Source organism: Mycteria americana, chromosome 7 (assembly GCF_035582795.1).
Source record: "Mycteria americana isolate JAX WOST 10 ecotype Jacksonville Zoo and Gardens chromosome 7, USCA_MyAme_1.0, whole genome shotgun sequence".
Taxonomy (NCBI): domain Eukaryota; kingdom Metazoa; phylum Chordata; class Aves; order Ciconiiformes; family Ciconiidae; genus Mycteria; species Mycteria americana.
The window spans coordinates 41,964,536-41,979,423 of NC_134371.1; the positions used below are offsets into that span (position 1 = coordinate 41,964,536).

Consider the following 14,888-nt stretch of genomic DNA (forward strand, 5'->3'; position numbering starts at 1 on the left):
TCTAAAGGAAAACCCGTAGCTCTGCTTTCTTCCTCCCTAGCAAACACTTGAAGTTGTCACCTCTCCCCTTCACCTCTTTTGCCTCTGGAGTGACTGTGTCCCTGCCGGCCGACAAGGAGCTGGGGAGGGCAGAGGGGATCTTGCACCTGATGGGAAGGCCGCACTTCTCAAGGGCAGACACATTTGAACTAGAAGGGGCAGCCTTGTTTCTGATGGTCTGGCAGAAACCATGATTCTGATGAGCCATTGTGGCAGCCTGTTTGGGAAGGTTTGTGCTCTCCATCTGCTGGTATTTTCCCTTTGAGACTGGATTCTCTTGGGGAGATATGTAGCCAAAGAAAATACTGACCCTAATACATGTGGGTGCTAGCCTAATCCCTCATGATTCTTCTGTTTTTAAGGACCAAGCGAGTGTAAGGTCAGGGTGACTCTGTGGAAGGAGCAGGCTTTTTCTCTGTGAGGGGAGAGCTGACAGTTGTAAGGTGGTATAGTGGAATTGCAGTTCCCATTCATGCGTGTGCCTGAATGCATATCAGAACAGCAAGGAGACAGCACCTGTAGGCAATGTGAAGCTCTGGCTTAGCTGAAATTTTTAGATGTGAAGGGAGAAAACCCCTACAAAACTGCCAGTAAATAATTGCCCTGGCCAGGACTCTCATTTTGTTGCTGCACAAAATGTTGGTGTAGCTGTCTAACGCTCTGTGTGCAGTTCTGGTACCCAGAAGCACATGGTGAAGTTAAAGGTTCAGGGGAGTTAACAAGATCAAGGGGATAGAGCAGCAGCCTTGTAAGGGGAGAGTAGAAGTGCTTGGACTCTGCGGTTTGGGGGAGGAGGGGAAAGAGGTAAGCCACTCAAGTTTTGCAAAATCACAGTGGTGGTGGGTTTGTTGAATATTGAACTGTCGTTCACCAAACCTGTGGTACAAGACCTGGGGGCATGCAGTGACGCTGGTAAGAGGTCAATTAAAAGGGAGAAACAAAGGGACTTCTGACACAGCAGGAAAGGCATATTGGGACCATGTCTGCTTCTGCTACTTCTGTGGCAGCAGGATCAGCAGATCAAAGAGGGGTTAGGCAGATTCATGGACAGCAGATCCCTTAATGGATGATTCAGGGATGTCCCCTCCAACATCCCTAATCCTGTGATTGTCAGGCTGGGGAAGTCCAAGGGAACGTTCTGCAGTTAGAGACTGGGCTTACGTGCTCTCCTTAAGCAGCATCTCCTACTGTCCCTGTTGGAGAAGAATGGCGACCTTTCCTGCCCACCCCAGAGAGCTCTGCGGGGACCTTTAACCTCTGACTTCTTAAAATGGCTTGAGAGTTCCCTTTTAACAAGAGGAAATGGAAATGTGGAAGTCCCAGTTTAGCAGGTGCCCAGCAACTGGAAGGTGTTAGTGGCCGTTAGCTTGTGCCAGGAGGCCCAGTTCCCCAAGTCTCTCCTGTTGGCCCCCTGTGGTTTGGTGGCAGGAGAGTCCTGTCTGCCCAAGGCTGGTCCCAGCAGCAGCTGGCTGGCAGTGCAGAGCTGACTTGTCATGCGTGAGCTCTGTGTGGGCTTCCCAAAGGTGGAAGTGGTTGGGGAACCTATACCCACAAGAGTGTAGACTATTAGTTGTGAGCCATCGATGTGATATATCTGAAGTTGACACCCTGGCTCTAGGGGTCTGGTACTTTTTGGTTTCATGCTGTGTGGTAAAATCATCAAGAAATGAGGAAGTTGAGGTTCAACATTGTTCCATCTCCACTGATCTGTATGTGACAGCACAGGGGGTGGAGGGTGACCCAGACTGAAAGATTAAGCCACATGTTTAACCAGGAATGGAACGGAACATCCTGCCTGGGCATAGTGAACACTAGGATGCTTTGTCTTTACAACTGAGATGAGAAATGTGATGCAAAGGAGCTTTAAAATCCAAAGCTGCATCTCCAAAAAATCATCCTTAAAGAATCTCACTTCTGAAATTGCCCCGAAAACCTGGTTTTGGTGATCAAAGATGAACTCTGCTTTGCGGTCTGGCTTTCAGCTGAATAAATGGAAAAGAAAAGGAAAGTATTTGCTGAGAGGACCTTAAGAATAGGCCATCCTTATTTTACCTTGAGAGTTTCTCATTAGACAGGCAGTGTAGAGGGATGTGTATTTCATTCAAGATCACAGATTCATCTTCCTTAACAATTGCTATTTCTTGAACAGGGGACACAGACTGATAGATAAATTAAGTTAGTTTTTTGTCTAATACTTGCATGTTATTCAACACTGTCATTGTGCAGGAAGAAGTATAGGCTGTCAACCGTAGGTCTGCTGAATGATAAACCCCTGCTCCACTCAGGGTTAGCTAGTGAGAGGCAGGGGCAGGCAAGGGGTGGAATTTCCCAGGCTGCTCATCTTCCCTTTTCTGGCTCAAGAAAGACTGTCAGTGTGTTTTGGTGACGCGTGTCTGTTACCACACGATGCGCGGGAGTTTTCAACAGCAGATCATGTCCCAAAATCTGCTGTTGTTTAGCAAACATCACAGGACTGGCAAAGCATTTTCCCAGCACAGGAATTCCCCACCTGCAGCAGGGCTGTGGGGTGGATCACCCAGTGCCAACTCCATTACAGGGACCTGGGGAGAGCAGAGATCTTGTGTGACCTGGTGGAGTATCTGGGCAGGAAGGGAAGCAGCTAGTGGCAGGAGAGCTCATGGATGTAGAAGTTGGAAATAGCCAGGGAGGCTGGGAACTGAGTGCCTAATGTTCAGGGACGCACCAGCTCCGTTTGCCCCAGTTCAGAGATGATTTTGGCAGTGCTGCACCTGGCCGGAGTTATTAACTCATCAGTGCTCAGGAGGCAGCAGCAAGGTGCTTACAGCCCCTGTTCCCCACTCAACAACTGGAAGTGATCTGGGTCACCTCAGGGGTTGCCTTTGCTGGCTGGGTCACTGAACTCAGCATCACATTAGGAAACTGCTTGTCTGCTCCCTTTCCCACTGTTCGTCCCTGTGGCTGTGCAGCAGGTCAGTTTGCTCAGCTCATTGCAGTTCTGTGCTGCCAAGCTGATACCACCATGTAATGTGACCTAGACTGCATCACTGAGTGATGACTCTTGCTTTTGTGATTGTCAGGTCTCACTACAAAATGTTTCTGCCTGATTTCCCAAAGAGCCAGGCGCTTGTCCTCTGACCATCTGGTCAGGAATGGCAGCCACTCTGACAAAACACAGATGGGGGGAACTCTGCTGAGTGCTGTGCAGAAATTACCACCTTCTCTTGTTTTCCAGCCAGAGCCTTGGTGCTGAGTTGATGGGCCTGCAAGTGGATTACTGGATTGCAGCTCCACCGATGGACAGAAAGAGAGACCCGGAGAAGAAGGACCCCTCCACTACCAAAAACACACTGAAATGCACTTTCCGGTCCCTCCAGGTCAGCAGGTTACCTGCCAGCGGTGAAATTGCCACCACTCCAACGATGTCCATGACCGTCGTGACAAAAGAGAAGAACAAGAAAGGTAAGGTGGACGCATTTACTGTTGCCAAAGGCCAAGAGTGCAATGTTGCTCTCCCTGTTCTGCTGCTCCAGGGCTGCCTGACTTGTCAGTCCTGCATTACAGCACCTTAGTCTTATTTTTATCCCCAAAATCCTAGTCTGTCTGTAGATGAGAAGTGACTGCATAAGGTGATAAGAGTTTGAAAGGGCGGTTCCTCTTTGCACTGTAAAAAGGGGATGTGTTCATAGTTACAGCTGAACAGCTGAGATGTTATAGCCCAGAAGAACAAAGGTGGGGACAGAGCAAGGACATTTGTGGGTGGCTGTGCAGAAAGCCAGGAGGTATGCTGCTCTGGACAGCTTCCCTGTGTTCCTTGTGAGCCTGCTGGTGCTGGTTTGGGGTGCTGGATTAGGTAAGAGGCAGCTTGTGCCCCAACCACCAGAGTCAGGGCAGACCCTGCAGTCTGACAGCTCCATGCTCTGGTCTCTCCTCTGCCACATGACAGAGGTGCAGACAGAGGCAGGACATGTGTGCATCCCATCATGTTGAAGCATATGGCAGCAGCCGCAGCAGATGTTTTGCTGGATTTGATGCGGTGTCCTCATGTTAAAATACCACTGTCACAGCTGCACAAATGCACTAGCCAGACCTGCCAAGCAATTGCTAGGTGTGCATGTACATACAAGAGAGGTTGTCACTCAGAGCGGTGTTGCAGCAATGTAAGCTTTTCCACAGAAGCTCTTACGTTCTTGCAGAGAGTGCTCTGTGGGACAAAAGGAGGTAGAAGAGAAATGCTCTCAGCGCAAAGCCTGACATTAACTTTTTTCTTGGTTAATCTTCTGCTCTTAAAATCATGGCTTTGAGTTTTTTCTCCAAACAAACAAAAAAGGCATTTTAAATATTGTCAGTAATTCTGTATTTGCTCCTGGCCTTGGTAATGTGAAACATTAGAAATTGAGAACAGCTCTGCGGAGAAGTGTTTTCAAGGAAGCAGCAAGGCAGTTCTGCGTTTATATTCAACTGCCGATAGCTGTCCTTCACGACATCTTCCTGCCCATGGGCCTGGGAGTCATTCCTGGTGGAAGCAGGGGTTTTGGATGCTCTGAGAGAAAGCCAGCAGAGCCTTCTGGACCTGTGGCTGCAGGGCATGGGTGCATAACTCTGCTGCCAGGTCACTACTGGGCCGACATAGCTGTGGCACTGCCGGTACCAGTGCTCCCAGCCCTGACCACACCCTTTTTAAGTGACACGCCTACAGGAGAAGCAATCCTGAGACACTCAAAATATTCTTCACTGGGGCTGGCCCAGAGTGGAGCAGCGGTGTTCAACACCACCAGCTTTTGTGGAGCCAGTTTGTACGTCTTTGCTCATGCATTTGGACAGTTCTCGGGGAACTGGACCCTTTTTAGCTCTCCTAATGCCTTCCCTCTCCGCCAGTCGCCCATAGTTTGTAGTCCCTCCTGCTCCCCAGGTGTCTGTGCAGCCCAGCTCGTGTTAGGGCGCTGTTAGCGCAGCAAACCGGCCTGCAGATACATCGGGAGGCTGGAGCGCAGTGCTGCCCTGCAGCCGTGTGCAGTATGTGGGACTCCCCCTAGGTGGTGCGGCCGCCCGGCAGATCCCGTCAGCCCAGCACCGGGTGCAGGCTGGGGACCCCTACAGGTGCAGCAGTTTTCCCTGGTGTCCCAGCAAAGCAGCAGAAGTTACTCTCAGGGTGCCTTTTGGGGCCTGGGTTATGAGCTGGGAATGCTTCATGTAGAGATACTTAGGGCTAAGATGTCCATGTGCATAGGTGATGGTGCTGAGCACTGACACAAACTCCTGCCAAACAGGGATTATTTTAAGAGTTAAAATTAGAGTTAGAGTTTTCAGACATGAATGATTAAATGGCAAAAACCAAAACAGGTCTTGGTGCAGCTCCTGTGAGTGGCAGAGATTCACTGTATGCCGGTTTGATTTTTCTTCCAGTGATGTTTTTGCCCAAGAAAACAAAAGACAAGGAGGTTGAGTCGAAGAGCCAGTGTATTGAAGGAATCAGCAGGTTGATTTGCACAGCGAAACATCAGCAGAACATGCTGCGTGGTAAGTGCAGCACTTGCATCCCGTTGGGCTCTGGGGTGAGGCTCAGCTGCCAGCGCTGTCCTCCAGCCGAAGGGCTGTCCTGGTGTTCTGCCCCATCCATGCCTTGGAGCCAACGTAATGGGGGTGTTCCTGGGGAACGGCCTTGGATGTGTCCAGCGTGGGGGAATGCCTTAATAGGTCTGGGATGTGGAAAAATCATCCCTTACCTAGGAACTCCTCTGAATCAGCACCCTGTGTGAGGCTCTGTTCCCCTCCCTTCATTCTCTTTTTCCCTTGCATGTCTGGAAAGTGATGGCGGAGAGCGGTGAGAGTGTGGCTACTCCTCTAGGCAGGACTCTGGCAGAAAGGCATGCCACAGCAGGAGCCATACATGCATCTTGCAGGCAGACCTAAAGTGGCTGTCAGTGGAGCTGTGCATCCAGTGTCAAAAATATCCCTGTAGCCTATTCAGTTGATAATCCCCACCACTGTTAACAGCAGAGGGATCTGCTTAGGTCACCTCCTTAATCCTGGCCCAGTCCCTGTGAGACTGGTGAGTGTCAGGGGTGGTCACAGAACGTGTCACCTCTTTAGGAGACGCAGATCTCCTGGTTAAGAGTGCCAGTGAGGAGGGACTGATACCCATCTCTGTAAGAGTGCATTTGTCCAAAAAAGAAAAGTGTGTTTAGGAAATTCGAGAAATCAGATCAGGTGACACTGAAATCAGCAGTCTGGGGAGCTCTGGTGTCAGTGAGCAATGCTGGAACAACAATCCGAGCTGTTCTCTCTAAACCTGGTCTGCTCTCGAGCCTTTCTTCCCTGTGTGTGCAGCTGTTTACAGCTGTGGGGTGGCCAGGCAGAGCAGCGCATACCCTGAGCACAGAACATGGCCAGGCCTCCCTCTGCCAACTGCAGGGAGGTTTCTAGCAAAGCTGTTTCAGGCTGGCCACTTCCAATCGGTATTTTCTAACTTTCCTCTCTTTTTACCCTCCTCTGCAGTCCTGATCGATGGGGTGGAGTGGAACGATGTCAAGTTCTTTCAGCTGGCAGCACAGTGGTCCTCTCATGTCAAGCACTTTCCCATCTGCATATTTGGACACTCCAAATCTAACTTCTAGCCGTGCTCAGCAGAGGGACCTTTTATCCGTCCCGGGAACTGCACACCAGGAGCCAGGAATTGCGTGCCAACTCTGACTCGCATCGCTCTGCCCTCTCCTGCAGAATTAATTACAGATGTGCTTGGATTATGTTTGAATTACTTTTTTCTATTAACTCTTCAGTTTACTACAAGGGAAGGAAACCCCTTTAAACAAAGGCAAAAAAACCCAGTCTTAAATATAGATGTGCTGACAACATGAAGTCGTGGGGGAGTTGGCAGGAGCAGGCAACCTGCCCAAGAACACCTACCACTTACGAGCAGATAGCTGAATAACTGCACTGCTTATTAACCTGAGACCTCATTGGTGTGAGTGGGCTGGGGGAGCCGTGGATCAGCTCGAACGGATTTTGTGGAAGATCATGCGTGTTATGGTGCGTTTGGCCCCCTCCCTCTGTATTTCTGGGAAAAAAAGATGGCCGGTCTTTCTTCTTTGCCGCCAAAGGACGAGAGATCATCAAGTCTGGAGGGAGTTCAACCGTCCGGTTTGAAAAACAAACCACTTGCATAGCTAGGGAGGTCTGGAGAGGAGATCCCCTTTGGAGCGTGGAGTCTGCCACGGGGATGGGCAGGTGCTTGTGCTGAAGTGATGCCTGAGGAGCGTTGGGCAGGAACAGGAATTAGGGAAACACTAGGTGTAAGGAAACTCCAGTGTCCCAGGTCTGTGACAATGACCAAACCGAGCCAGTCACAATGTCCCCGCAGCTGGCTGCGCTGCTGAGGGACGCCGCGTCAGTGGGGTCGCTGCTATTTACATACTCACACCGATTATTTACCTGTCAATAAAACCTCGTCCAGCCTCTAAAGGGAAAGGATTTTTTTTAACAGCTGCAGATTTTTTTTAATGCTTTCTAAAAAAAAAAAATTTAAAAAAAAAAAAAGAGGGGAAAAAAAATTAAGTTGCCAAAAAAAACCCAGGAAGATGAGCCGTTGCCTGTGAAGTGATACATCACATCACTGTAGTGGCTGGACTGGGAGCCAGCCAGGCGCTCTGCATGTCCAGCTGCCTTCCTGTCCATCTGTCAAACTACACACGTGAGGTAGCGTGGGCTGCTTTATCTGCTCTGCCTTTGTCCTGCCCTGACCGCACTGTGCTCCCCAGAGCCTGCTGCCGTCTCCCTGGTGCACCTCCCCAGGCCGGGTGCAGACTGCCTGGCTTCAGGGCCATTGCAGGAGTGCATTTTTGCCATGCCCTTGAACCACCCAGGACCTCTCATAGGGACTGAGAGACTGTAACAAAAACAAAGGGTGCTAGGGGTAGGCAGCCTCCTGTGGGCTGCTCTGTGGGTGGCTGTTGTCCTTACCTTCTGCTTTCTGAGTATTCCTCCCCGCAGGCGTTCCTCTGTGGATTGCATCCCTTCCCCAGCAGGATATGCTTTTGCCCTGGCACAGCATTACCTATGGGTTGAGGCTTTGCTAGGAATTTCAGTCCCAAGGTGCAGTGGAAGCTGTAGCTGGGACGTGAGAGAGGATAAAGCCAGCCAGGTTCTTTGCCCACCTTGGCCAGCAAGACAACCTGGGAGATGGAGGAGTGAGATTTTTGAGTGTCTCGTGCTGTTGGCTTGGCTCTGGCTGTGCTTGCGTTCACTTTGTACACCTTACTGCTGCCAGGGATGCTTGGGGTGCCAGGACAAGGGGATGCTCTTGCAAGGAGGCAGCATGACAAGCCGCAGGTCTGGGCGGCTATGGGTACTGTAGATGTGGCCACCTGCTCTCCAGAGGCATGCCTGGGAGGGACTTGGAGCAGGTGGGCAGATGGGGTTTGGGGAGAGCTGAGTGTGCTTGCTCTGTGGAAGAACAGATATCTCTGGCATTTCAGGGTAAGGGACTGAAGTTTTTGATAGGGTCCTTTTGGGTCCCACCCTTGTGGGCAGGCCAGGCTCTGTGAGCATTTCCAGAAGGCACTTTCTGAGGGCAGTGATGATGCTTTTTGGGGGAGGGGGGTGTTTTTTGGTTTGGTTTTGGTTTTCTTTTTGTGGTGGGTTTTTTTTTGGTTGGTTTTTTTTTTTTTTTTTTTTTTTGTCTGATCCCTTACCCTTGGGTTTTTAAAGGCTTGGGGAACCCGCTTTGCCCTGCTTGGCAGGTCCTGCTCTGCACAGGGACTGCCCAGGTTCTTTTGGGCAGGGCAGGGGTGGTGTGCTCTGTTAGACCTTCTCCTGCTGATGGGGAGCAAGGGGTTATTAGGCAAGAGCGTGGTCCCTGCTGGATCTAGTGCCTGTTGCAGCTCACAGCACGGGCTGCTTCACCGACTCTTATTTCGTGAAACCCTTTCCCAGCACAAGTGGTGCAACCTACTTGGCCAGGGACTGGGTATTCCCTTCAAACCACGCAGGGGAGGAGGACATGGTCCCACGCCCGGTGGCATGCTGCTGGGCAGGACATATTGTCTAGTTGCAATACTCTGTTTCTTCCCACAGTCCCGCGGGCAGGTCTGCCTGCCGTCTGCTAGCTCTTGGCTGTGGCAGAAGCTCAGTTGTAGTTCAAATGTCGTTGTGTCCATCAGTTCATGCATTTTCGGTTGACCTGAGCTGATGCTCTGGGACTGTATACTGTTGCCTAGCAGCGGTAGCGTGGGAGATGGTGTATAAGCACATCACTTCTTTTTCTTTATTGAGGCTGTTGCATCAAAAAAAATGCTTTTTAAAGGAAATTAGTCAGTGTGTGATTTCTTCCTTGAGTGTCACGCTGGTGTGACAAGGGTGATTGGGCTGGGTTCCAGCATCAGGAGCCACACGCAGCCTGGGCAGCTCTTGGTGCCGGAGCGTGTTAGTGCTGCAGAGGTGGGGTGGACTGACTGACTGCAATAACTTTGTTTACTGGGGGGGTGAGGGGGAAACCATCACTGTGCTCCTCTTTGTATTTCAACCTACTGTAAAGAAACAAATGGTAGCTACGACAGAATTTCCAGGGTCCTGCCTATCAAATGTGTGTTGCCCTGCTCTACTCTGTGTGTGTACGTGTGAGAGAAACACTTCTGCTCGTTGCATTTCATGTTGGTTTGTGTTTTGTTCTAACTTTATACAAGTGAATTCACCAGGAAAATCTCTGTACGCCTGAGACCTGAGGGCTTGCGTCTCCACAGGGTTTCTCCCCTGTGGAAAGCTGCCATTGCTCTGAAATGCCACCTCCAGGCAAGAAAACATCCTGGCTTCTCAGCCTTGTCCTCCTGGAGTCCAGCAGTGACAGGCTGGGCCTGCCTGCAGGCAGCTGTGTGCCCAGGGGGTGGCTGTGGTGTTTCCCAGCCTTAGAGGCTGGCATGCGAGTTTGGTAGTGCTGCTCCAGTCAGGGTGTTGTGCCTCTGTTGTTTCTTTTGTCTCATGTGGAGCCACTTTGTGCAGCTGTTTCTGTCCCTGACTGGAGGAGAAACAGGTTTCTGTCTCTAAGGAAAATGCGTGTCAAAGCACGTACGTGGCTCAGACCGTTTTGGGAAGGAGCTTTGCACCTGGTGACATGAATGAGTGACTGATCTCGGCTCTCCCAGCCTCCCAGCTTCCCCAACAGTTTCCTTGGGGACCCTGCTGTGAGCAAGCCCTGCTGGCCGGAGGGATCCCTGCTGCGGGGCCAGGGAGAGCCGCCGGGGCAGCGATGGGCCCGTGCCTGCAGAGCTGTGCCAGCCTGGTGGGGTTAGGTGGTTGCGTGCGAGCCGGTGAGTGCAGAACGATGGCTTAGAGCAGCGACAGCACCGCTCTGCGTTTGGCTCTTGAGAGTTTTGGGAAGGAAGGTGCAACTCAAATGATGAAACTAAGTGGCATTATCTCGCCCACCTGCATTAGACAGGGCTTGCTTTGGAGCCGCGCAGTCTGACAGCGAAGGCAGGGGCTGGAGCGGGCAGCATCTGAGCTGATCTCTGAACGGGAGGTGCTTTGAAGGCGGTGTCCCCTGGTCTCCCTGTCCCTTTGTGTCCCAGAGCTTGCCCCTGCTCCCCGCAGAGCTCATATCTCCCCCCTTCCCTGGCTGTGGTTTCTCAAAGCAGCCGGTTTCTTTTCCAGCTGCTCTTGGGCGAAGGGCCCCCGCCTTGCTCAGAGGTGAGGTCTCAGGAACAGGCTCACTGCTGCGCCGGGCTGTGCGTCGCTGACCTAGTTTAACAGTGCTGGCGAGCAGATGAAAGATGGAAGGTTTTTGTGGCGTCGTGTTGCACCTTGAGTGCTTCCTGGTCCTCCAGGTTGAGTTTCCTGGAGACAAAGGCTGGACCTCAGCCCTGCCAGCGTTCAATCAGGACTGGCTCTCCTGCAGCGCTGGCAACTTTGTGGATATCTTGGGTGGCTGTTTTAGCTCAGTGCTGCAGTTTACATCCAGTTCAATTGTTACCAGTTATATCTCGGTGGTAACTCTAGAGTCCTCCTTAATTACACGTGAGTTTGGGGAGAGCCACTGTCTCCTTGGCTGTGTTTTGCTGCTTTAATTAGCACACACTTGTGGCTTTATCCTGCAGGGCAGGGGTAGGTGGCTGGGAGGTTTCTGGGGCTGGAGGAGATGTGCCTGTTTGCTTTCTATCATCAAACTCGGCTGAGAACTACACTGCCCCATGCTTAACCTGCGATTGCAGCGAAGGCCCCATCTTGTTTCTCACCAACAGTGTGTGCTGGAGGGAGCACTGGAGTGCTGGGGTGGAGGGCATTGCACCTGGCACCTCCAAGTTTAAGAAGAAAATCCAATTCTGGCGAGAGGCAGCAGAGCGAGTGGCCTTCTCCTGCTGCTTGATGTGCCGAGGGATCGGGAAGGCTGGGATTAGGGCAGTCCCTCTGTGCAGCGGTAAAGAACTGGGGGCCCTGGAGCTTTCTTGAAGCTAGGTTGGATGCAGTGCCTCTGTCCCCTTTGTTCAGGGGGTCTCAATCTTGGCAGATAGCTGTGTGGTGGCATTTAGCGTGACGCTCTCTCCAGGCTTATCTGGCAGGGAGGAGGCCAAAAATGAGCAGCAGTGTCTCCCAGAGGTTTCCTGGAGCCTCTTCAGCAGGGTTCTCATGGGAGATGCTCCTGGCAGGGCCGGCTCCTGCGGGGTCACTTGGCTGCATTGGCACAGACTGGGGGAGCAGGGGACATGCCAAGTTGGAAAGCAGCAGGTCACTGGTTTCCTTAAGGAAGAGCACCGGTATGGGGCCACACCCAGTCAGCTGCTGCTTTGCACCTTGGCCAGAGGGTTGCCTCGGAGCATTGCCTGCCCGGTTGTGTACATGCCATGGCCACGGGGCAGCGCCTTGCAAACATGGGTTCTGGGGCTGTGTGCCGCCAGCCTTGTCCAGACCGTGGCGTACAAGGGGACGTTACCACTTCGTAGATTCCTGAGTTGTCCATCTGTTTCATTGTTGTATTGTTTGGGTTCTAGGATTTTTTTTTAATGAAGATTAAATGTAAATAGCCTTTTTTTTTTTTTTTTTTGGAACAAACTGCAACGTGCTCGACCTCGTCAACTATTTTATGGTACTAATGCAACACTAATAAAACTGGACATGAAAGCACACACCCGTCCCCTGAGTCGTCTCTCAGCAGGGGCTGCTCTGGCGTAACTGGGGCAGTTGTCTCCAGTAGGAGACTGCAGCTTGGCTTTCTGGTGTGGGGGGATCTCTTGCGTTATTTATCCAGCTGCCTGGCAGCGCTTCCAGGGCAGAGCTGGCGGATTGGCATGTCCTCCCCAGCACCAAGCTGTCCTGTGGTTTTTGCAGCCCTGCTGCCGTCTCCCCTGCCCTGATGTCTCCTCTCCCAGAGGGACCTGCTCGCCTCCTGCAGCTCTCCTGGATCCGACAGCCCTCTCTAGCACCTGCTCCTCACCCCCTCGCAGCAAGCAGGGACCAGGCTGGTTCCCATTTCTGGTCTGGGGGCTGCGTTGGATGGACACAGGTGGTGTTCGGGTACCATGGGGGGGGACTCGGTGGGGGAAGACTGAGGCTGCAGTAGCCTGAAACTGCATGTGCTCCTGGGAGAGTGGTGAGAGAGGCGACTGGGTGTGTGGGGTGGCAAGCACCTGGGCTTGGTGCTGGGGAGTGGGAAGGTGGAGAGAAGAAGGAAAGAGAAGAGCTAAAGCAGTTGTTTTGAGGCAGAAAGGTAAGGAAATTTCAGGAAATGGGCCCATGGCTGCCATCCCCAGGATACAGCACGTTGGAGGCAGCAATGGGAATGCAGAGCTGGAGCACCCTGCATCCCTGTGCTCCCCTGGCTGAGGATGGGGGCAGGAGGGGTGGCTGCCAACAGAGCAAGGAGCTGGGAGTGAAGGGAGCTCCCCACAGCGGGCCAGGCTGCTCTCAAAGCACACAGGTCTTGATGGATGTCCCAGCTCCTCCACACGGCCTGGCCAGGCTTGCCCGCGTGTTTATGGCAGCCCTTTACTGGAGGAGGGGATGCAAGACGCACCCCCAGTGCCACTGAGCGGGGCTTGGATAACTCCAGGCAGGAGGAAGGTAGGTAGCTCCGGAGGGGGCAAATTCAGGACTCTTGAGTGCAGAGACAGTACCAAAAGCCATGGAGAGGGCCTGGCTGCTGGCAAGATGGGAGGAGCACCATGGGGCAGCTAGGGGAGACAAGTGGGCCAAGGCTGTGTTTTGGCTATGTATTTTTTGCACAGGTTCAGCTGTAAACCTACACCAAGGGCCCAGCTGTGTGGAAGAGGCACAGCCTGAGCTTCACCTTTTAGAGCCCACAAGGAGCTCGTCTCAGCATGGAAAGGAGAGTGCAAGTGGAGGGGACCGGGGTGGTGGGAAGGCTTGGGAGCTGGCAGGGGGAGCAGAGTGCTCCCCACACCACTGGGGAGCATGCATCAGCTCTCCATGCCAAGCCAAAAGCCCTGGTGGGGCCATGGGCACACTCCCCTGTCTTCTGGAAGGGAGAAGAAGGAAATTAGAACTGGGTGGAGCAAGGATGGTTTGGGGATGGAGTGTGCCAGGTCACATGCAATGGGCCTAGCGAGCTTCTCTCGCCCACACGTGCTGGGACAAGCCAATTTCTACCAGGCAACCTCGGACTGGGCTCCCAAAGCGCCGGCAGCTTCCTTCTGCAGGTCTTGGCCTTTCTCAGCAAAGTGCACCTTTGCTGCTGTGTGAGAGGCGTCATGCAAGCGATGCCCTGTCAGGATGCACCAAAAGCCTTCTGGAAGGACTGGGTTTGCCACAGTGGGAGTCAGTGGCACCTGTGGGAGTGGGGTTTGGTGGTGGGAGATGGGCTGTTGCAAGAACCTGCTCATCCTCAGGCTGCAGCCGCCGGTGCTGGCTCCCCTCCCTCCAATTGCACAACACCCCAGTGGTGACCACAGCTATTGCTTAACCTGGAAGAGGAACAGCAGGGAAGTTCCGACATGGTTTTGTTACTGTTGTTTAAAAAACCATTTAGCATCTGGAAAGAGTAGTCAGTACCATGTGACTGGCTGCTTCTTCGTGTGCAACTACCAAGTGCCCCACGATGCGATTTGTAAATATTTATTCTGGATAATTTTTCTGTGTCCTACTGAATTATTTTCTGTGCTGCAGAACGGTTGCAGAAGCAGCCTGGGGAGAGCCAGCCCTCGCACCCCATGGTGTCCCTGATGGCTGTGCCGGCACGTGCTTCCCTGGCCAGCTTGGAAAGGAAGAAATATTGCGGTGGTGCCCCCCGGCGCATTGAACTTTTTTGGCTGACCGATTTTCACCGCCTGAAGCGCTTTCTTCACTCAGCCATGCTCCTTGCACACGTTGGAAACATGAAAGCAGAGCCCTGTGCCCTACTGGGATCCAAGGACTGTCAGAGATTTGGTTTGGGTTTTTTTTTTTTTTTTTTTTTTTCCTAACACACGAAGCAAATTTTAATAAAAGCCCTGTTCTTTTTCAAATAGATGTATTTTGGCAGATGTCAAGGTTTTTGGTGGTCTTGTGCAGCTGTTTCAGGACCTTATGGCAACCGGGGTTGAGAGTGCAGGCAGTGGCCATGCCCAGCCCTGGTAAAGCGTATGACCATTTGTACTGTCAACCACTTACTCCAGCAAAGAGTTTTGTGACATATTTTTTGGCTGTCATGACCTGTCTGATTGTGAGGAGGGGTCTTGGGCTGACACCTTAGGCTCAGGCAACATGAGGTGGTGATTCTCCAGCTCTGCGCTGGAGCTGAGGAGCAAGTGTACATGTCCTGCCATGCCTGAGAGGCCAGCGGTGCCCCGGGTCTGCCTATGCTGACCATCGGAGATGTAGCACTTTGTTGGGGTTCACCACCCAGCCTTGGCTGAGTGCATGGAGAAGTCCTCAGGGGGGATGGCCAG

The 14,888-nt window shown here is 52.4% G+C and overlaps 1 protein-coding gene across 10 annotated transcripts in view; it reads left to right on the forward strand.

Moving 5' to 3' along the window:
* Window positions 1–11,916, forward strand: part of PACS2 (phosphofurin acidic cluster sorting protein 2) — an 83,688-nt gene extending 71,772 nt beyond the window's left edge. For all 10 annotated transcript variants that reach the window (XM_075508096.1, XM_075508095.1, XM_075508099.1 and 7 more), the window contains 3 exons: window positions 3,254–3,480; window positions 5,425–5,538; window positions 6,517–11,916. In XM_075508096.1, the coding sequence (XP_075364211.1) occupies window positions 3,254–3,480; window positions 5,425–5,538; window positions 6,517–6,635 (460 nt within the window). In that variant the 3' untranslated portion in view covers window positions 6,636–11,916. The remainder of the gene's footprint in view (window positions 1–3,253; window positions 3,481–5,424; window positions 5,539–6,516) is intronic.
* The last annotated feature ends 2,972 nt before the right edge of the window (window positions 11,917–14,888 follow it).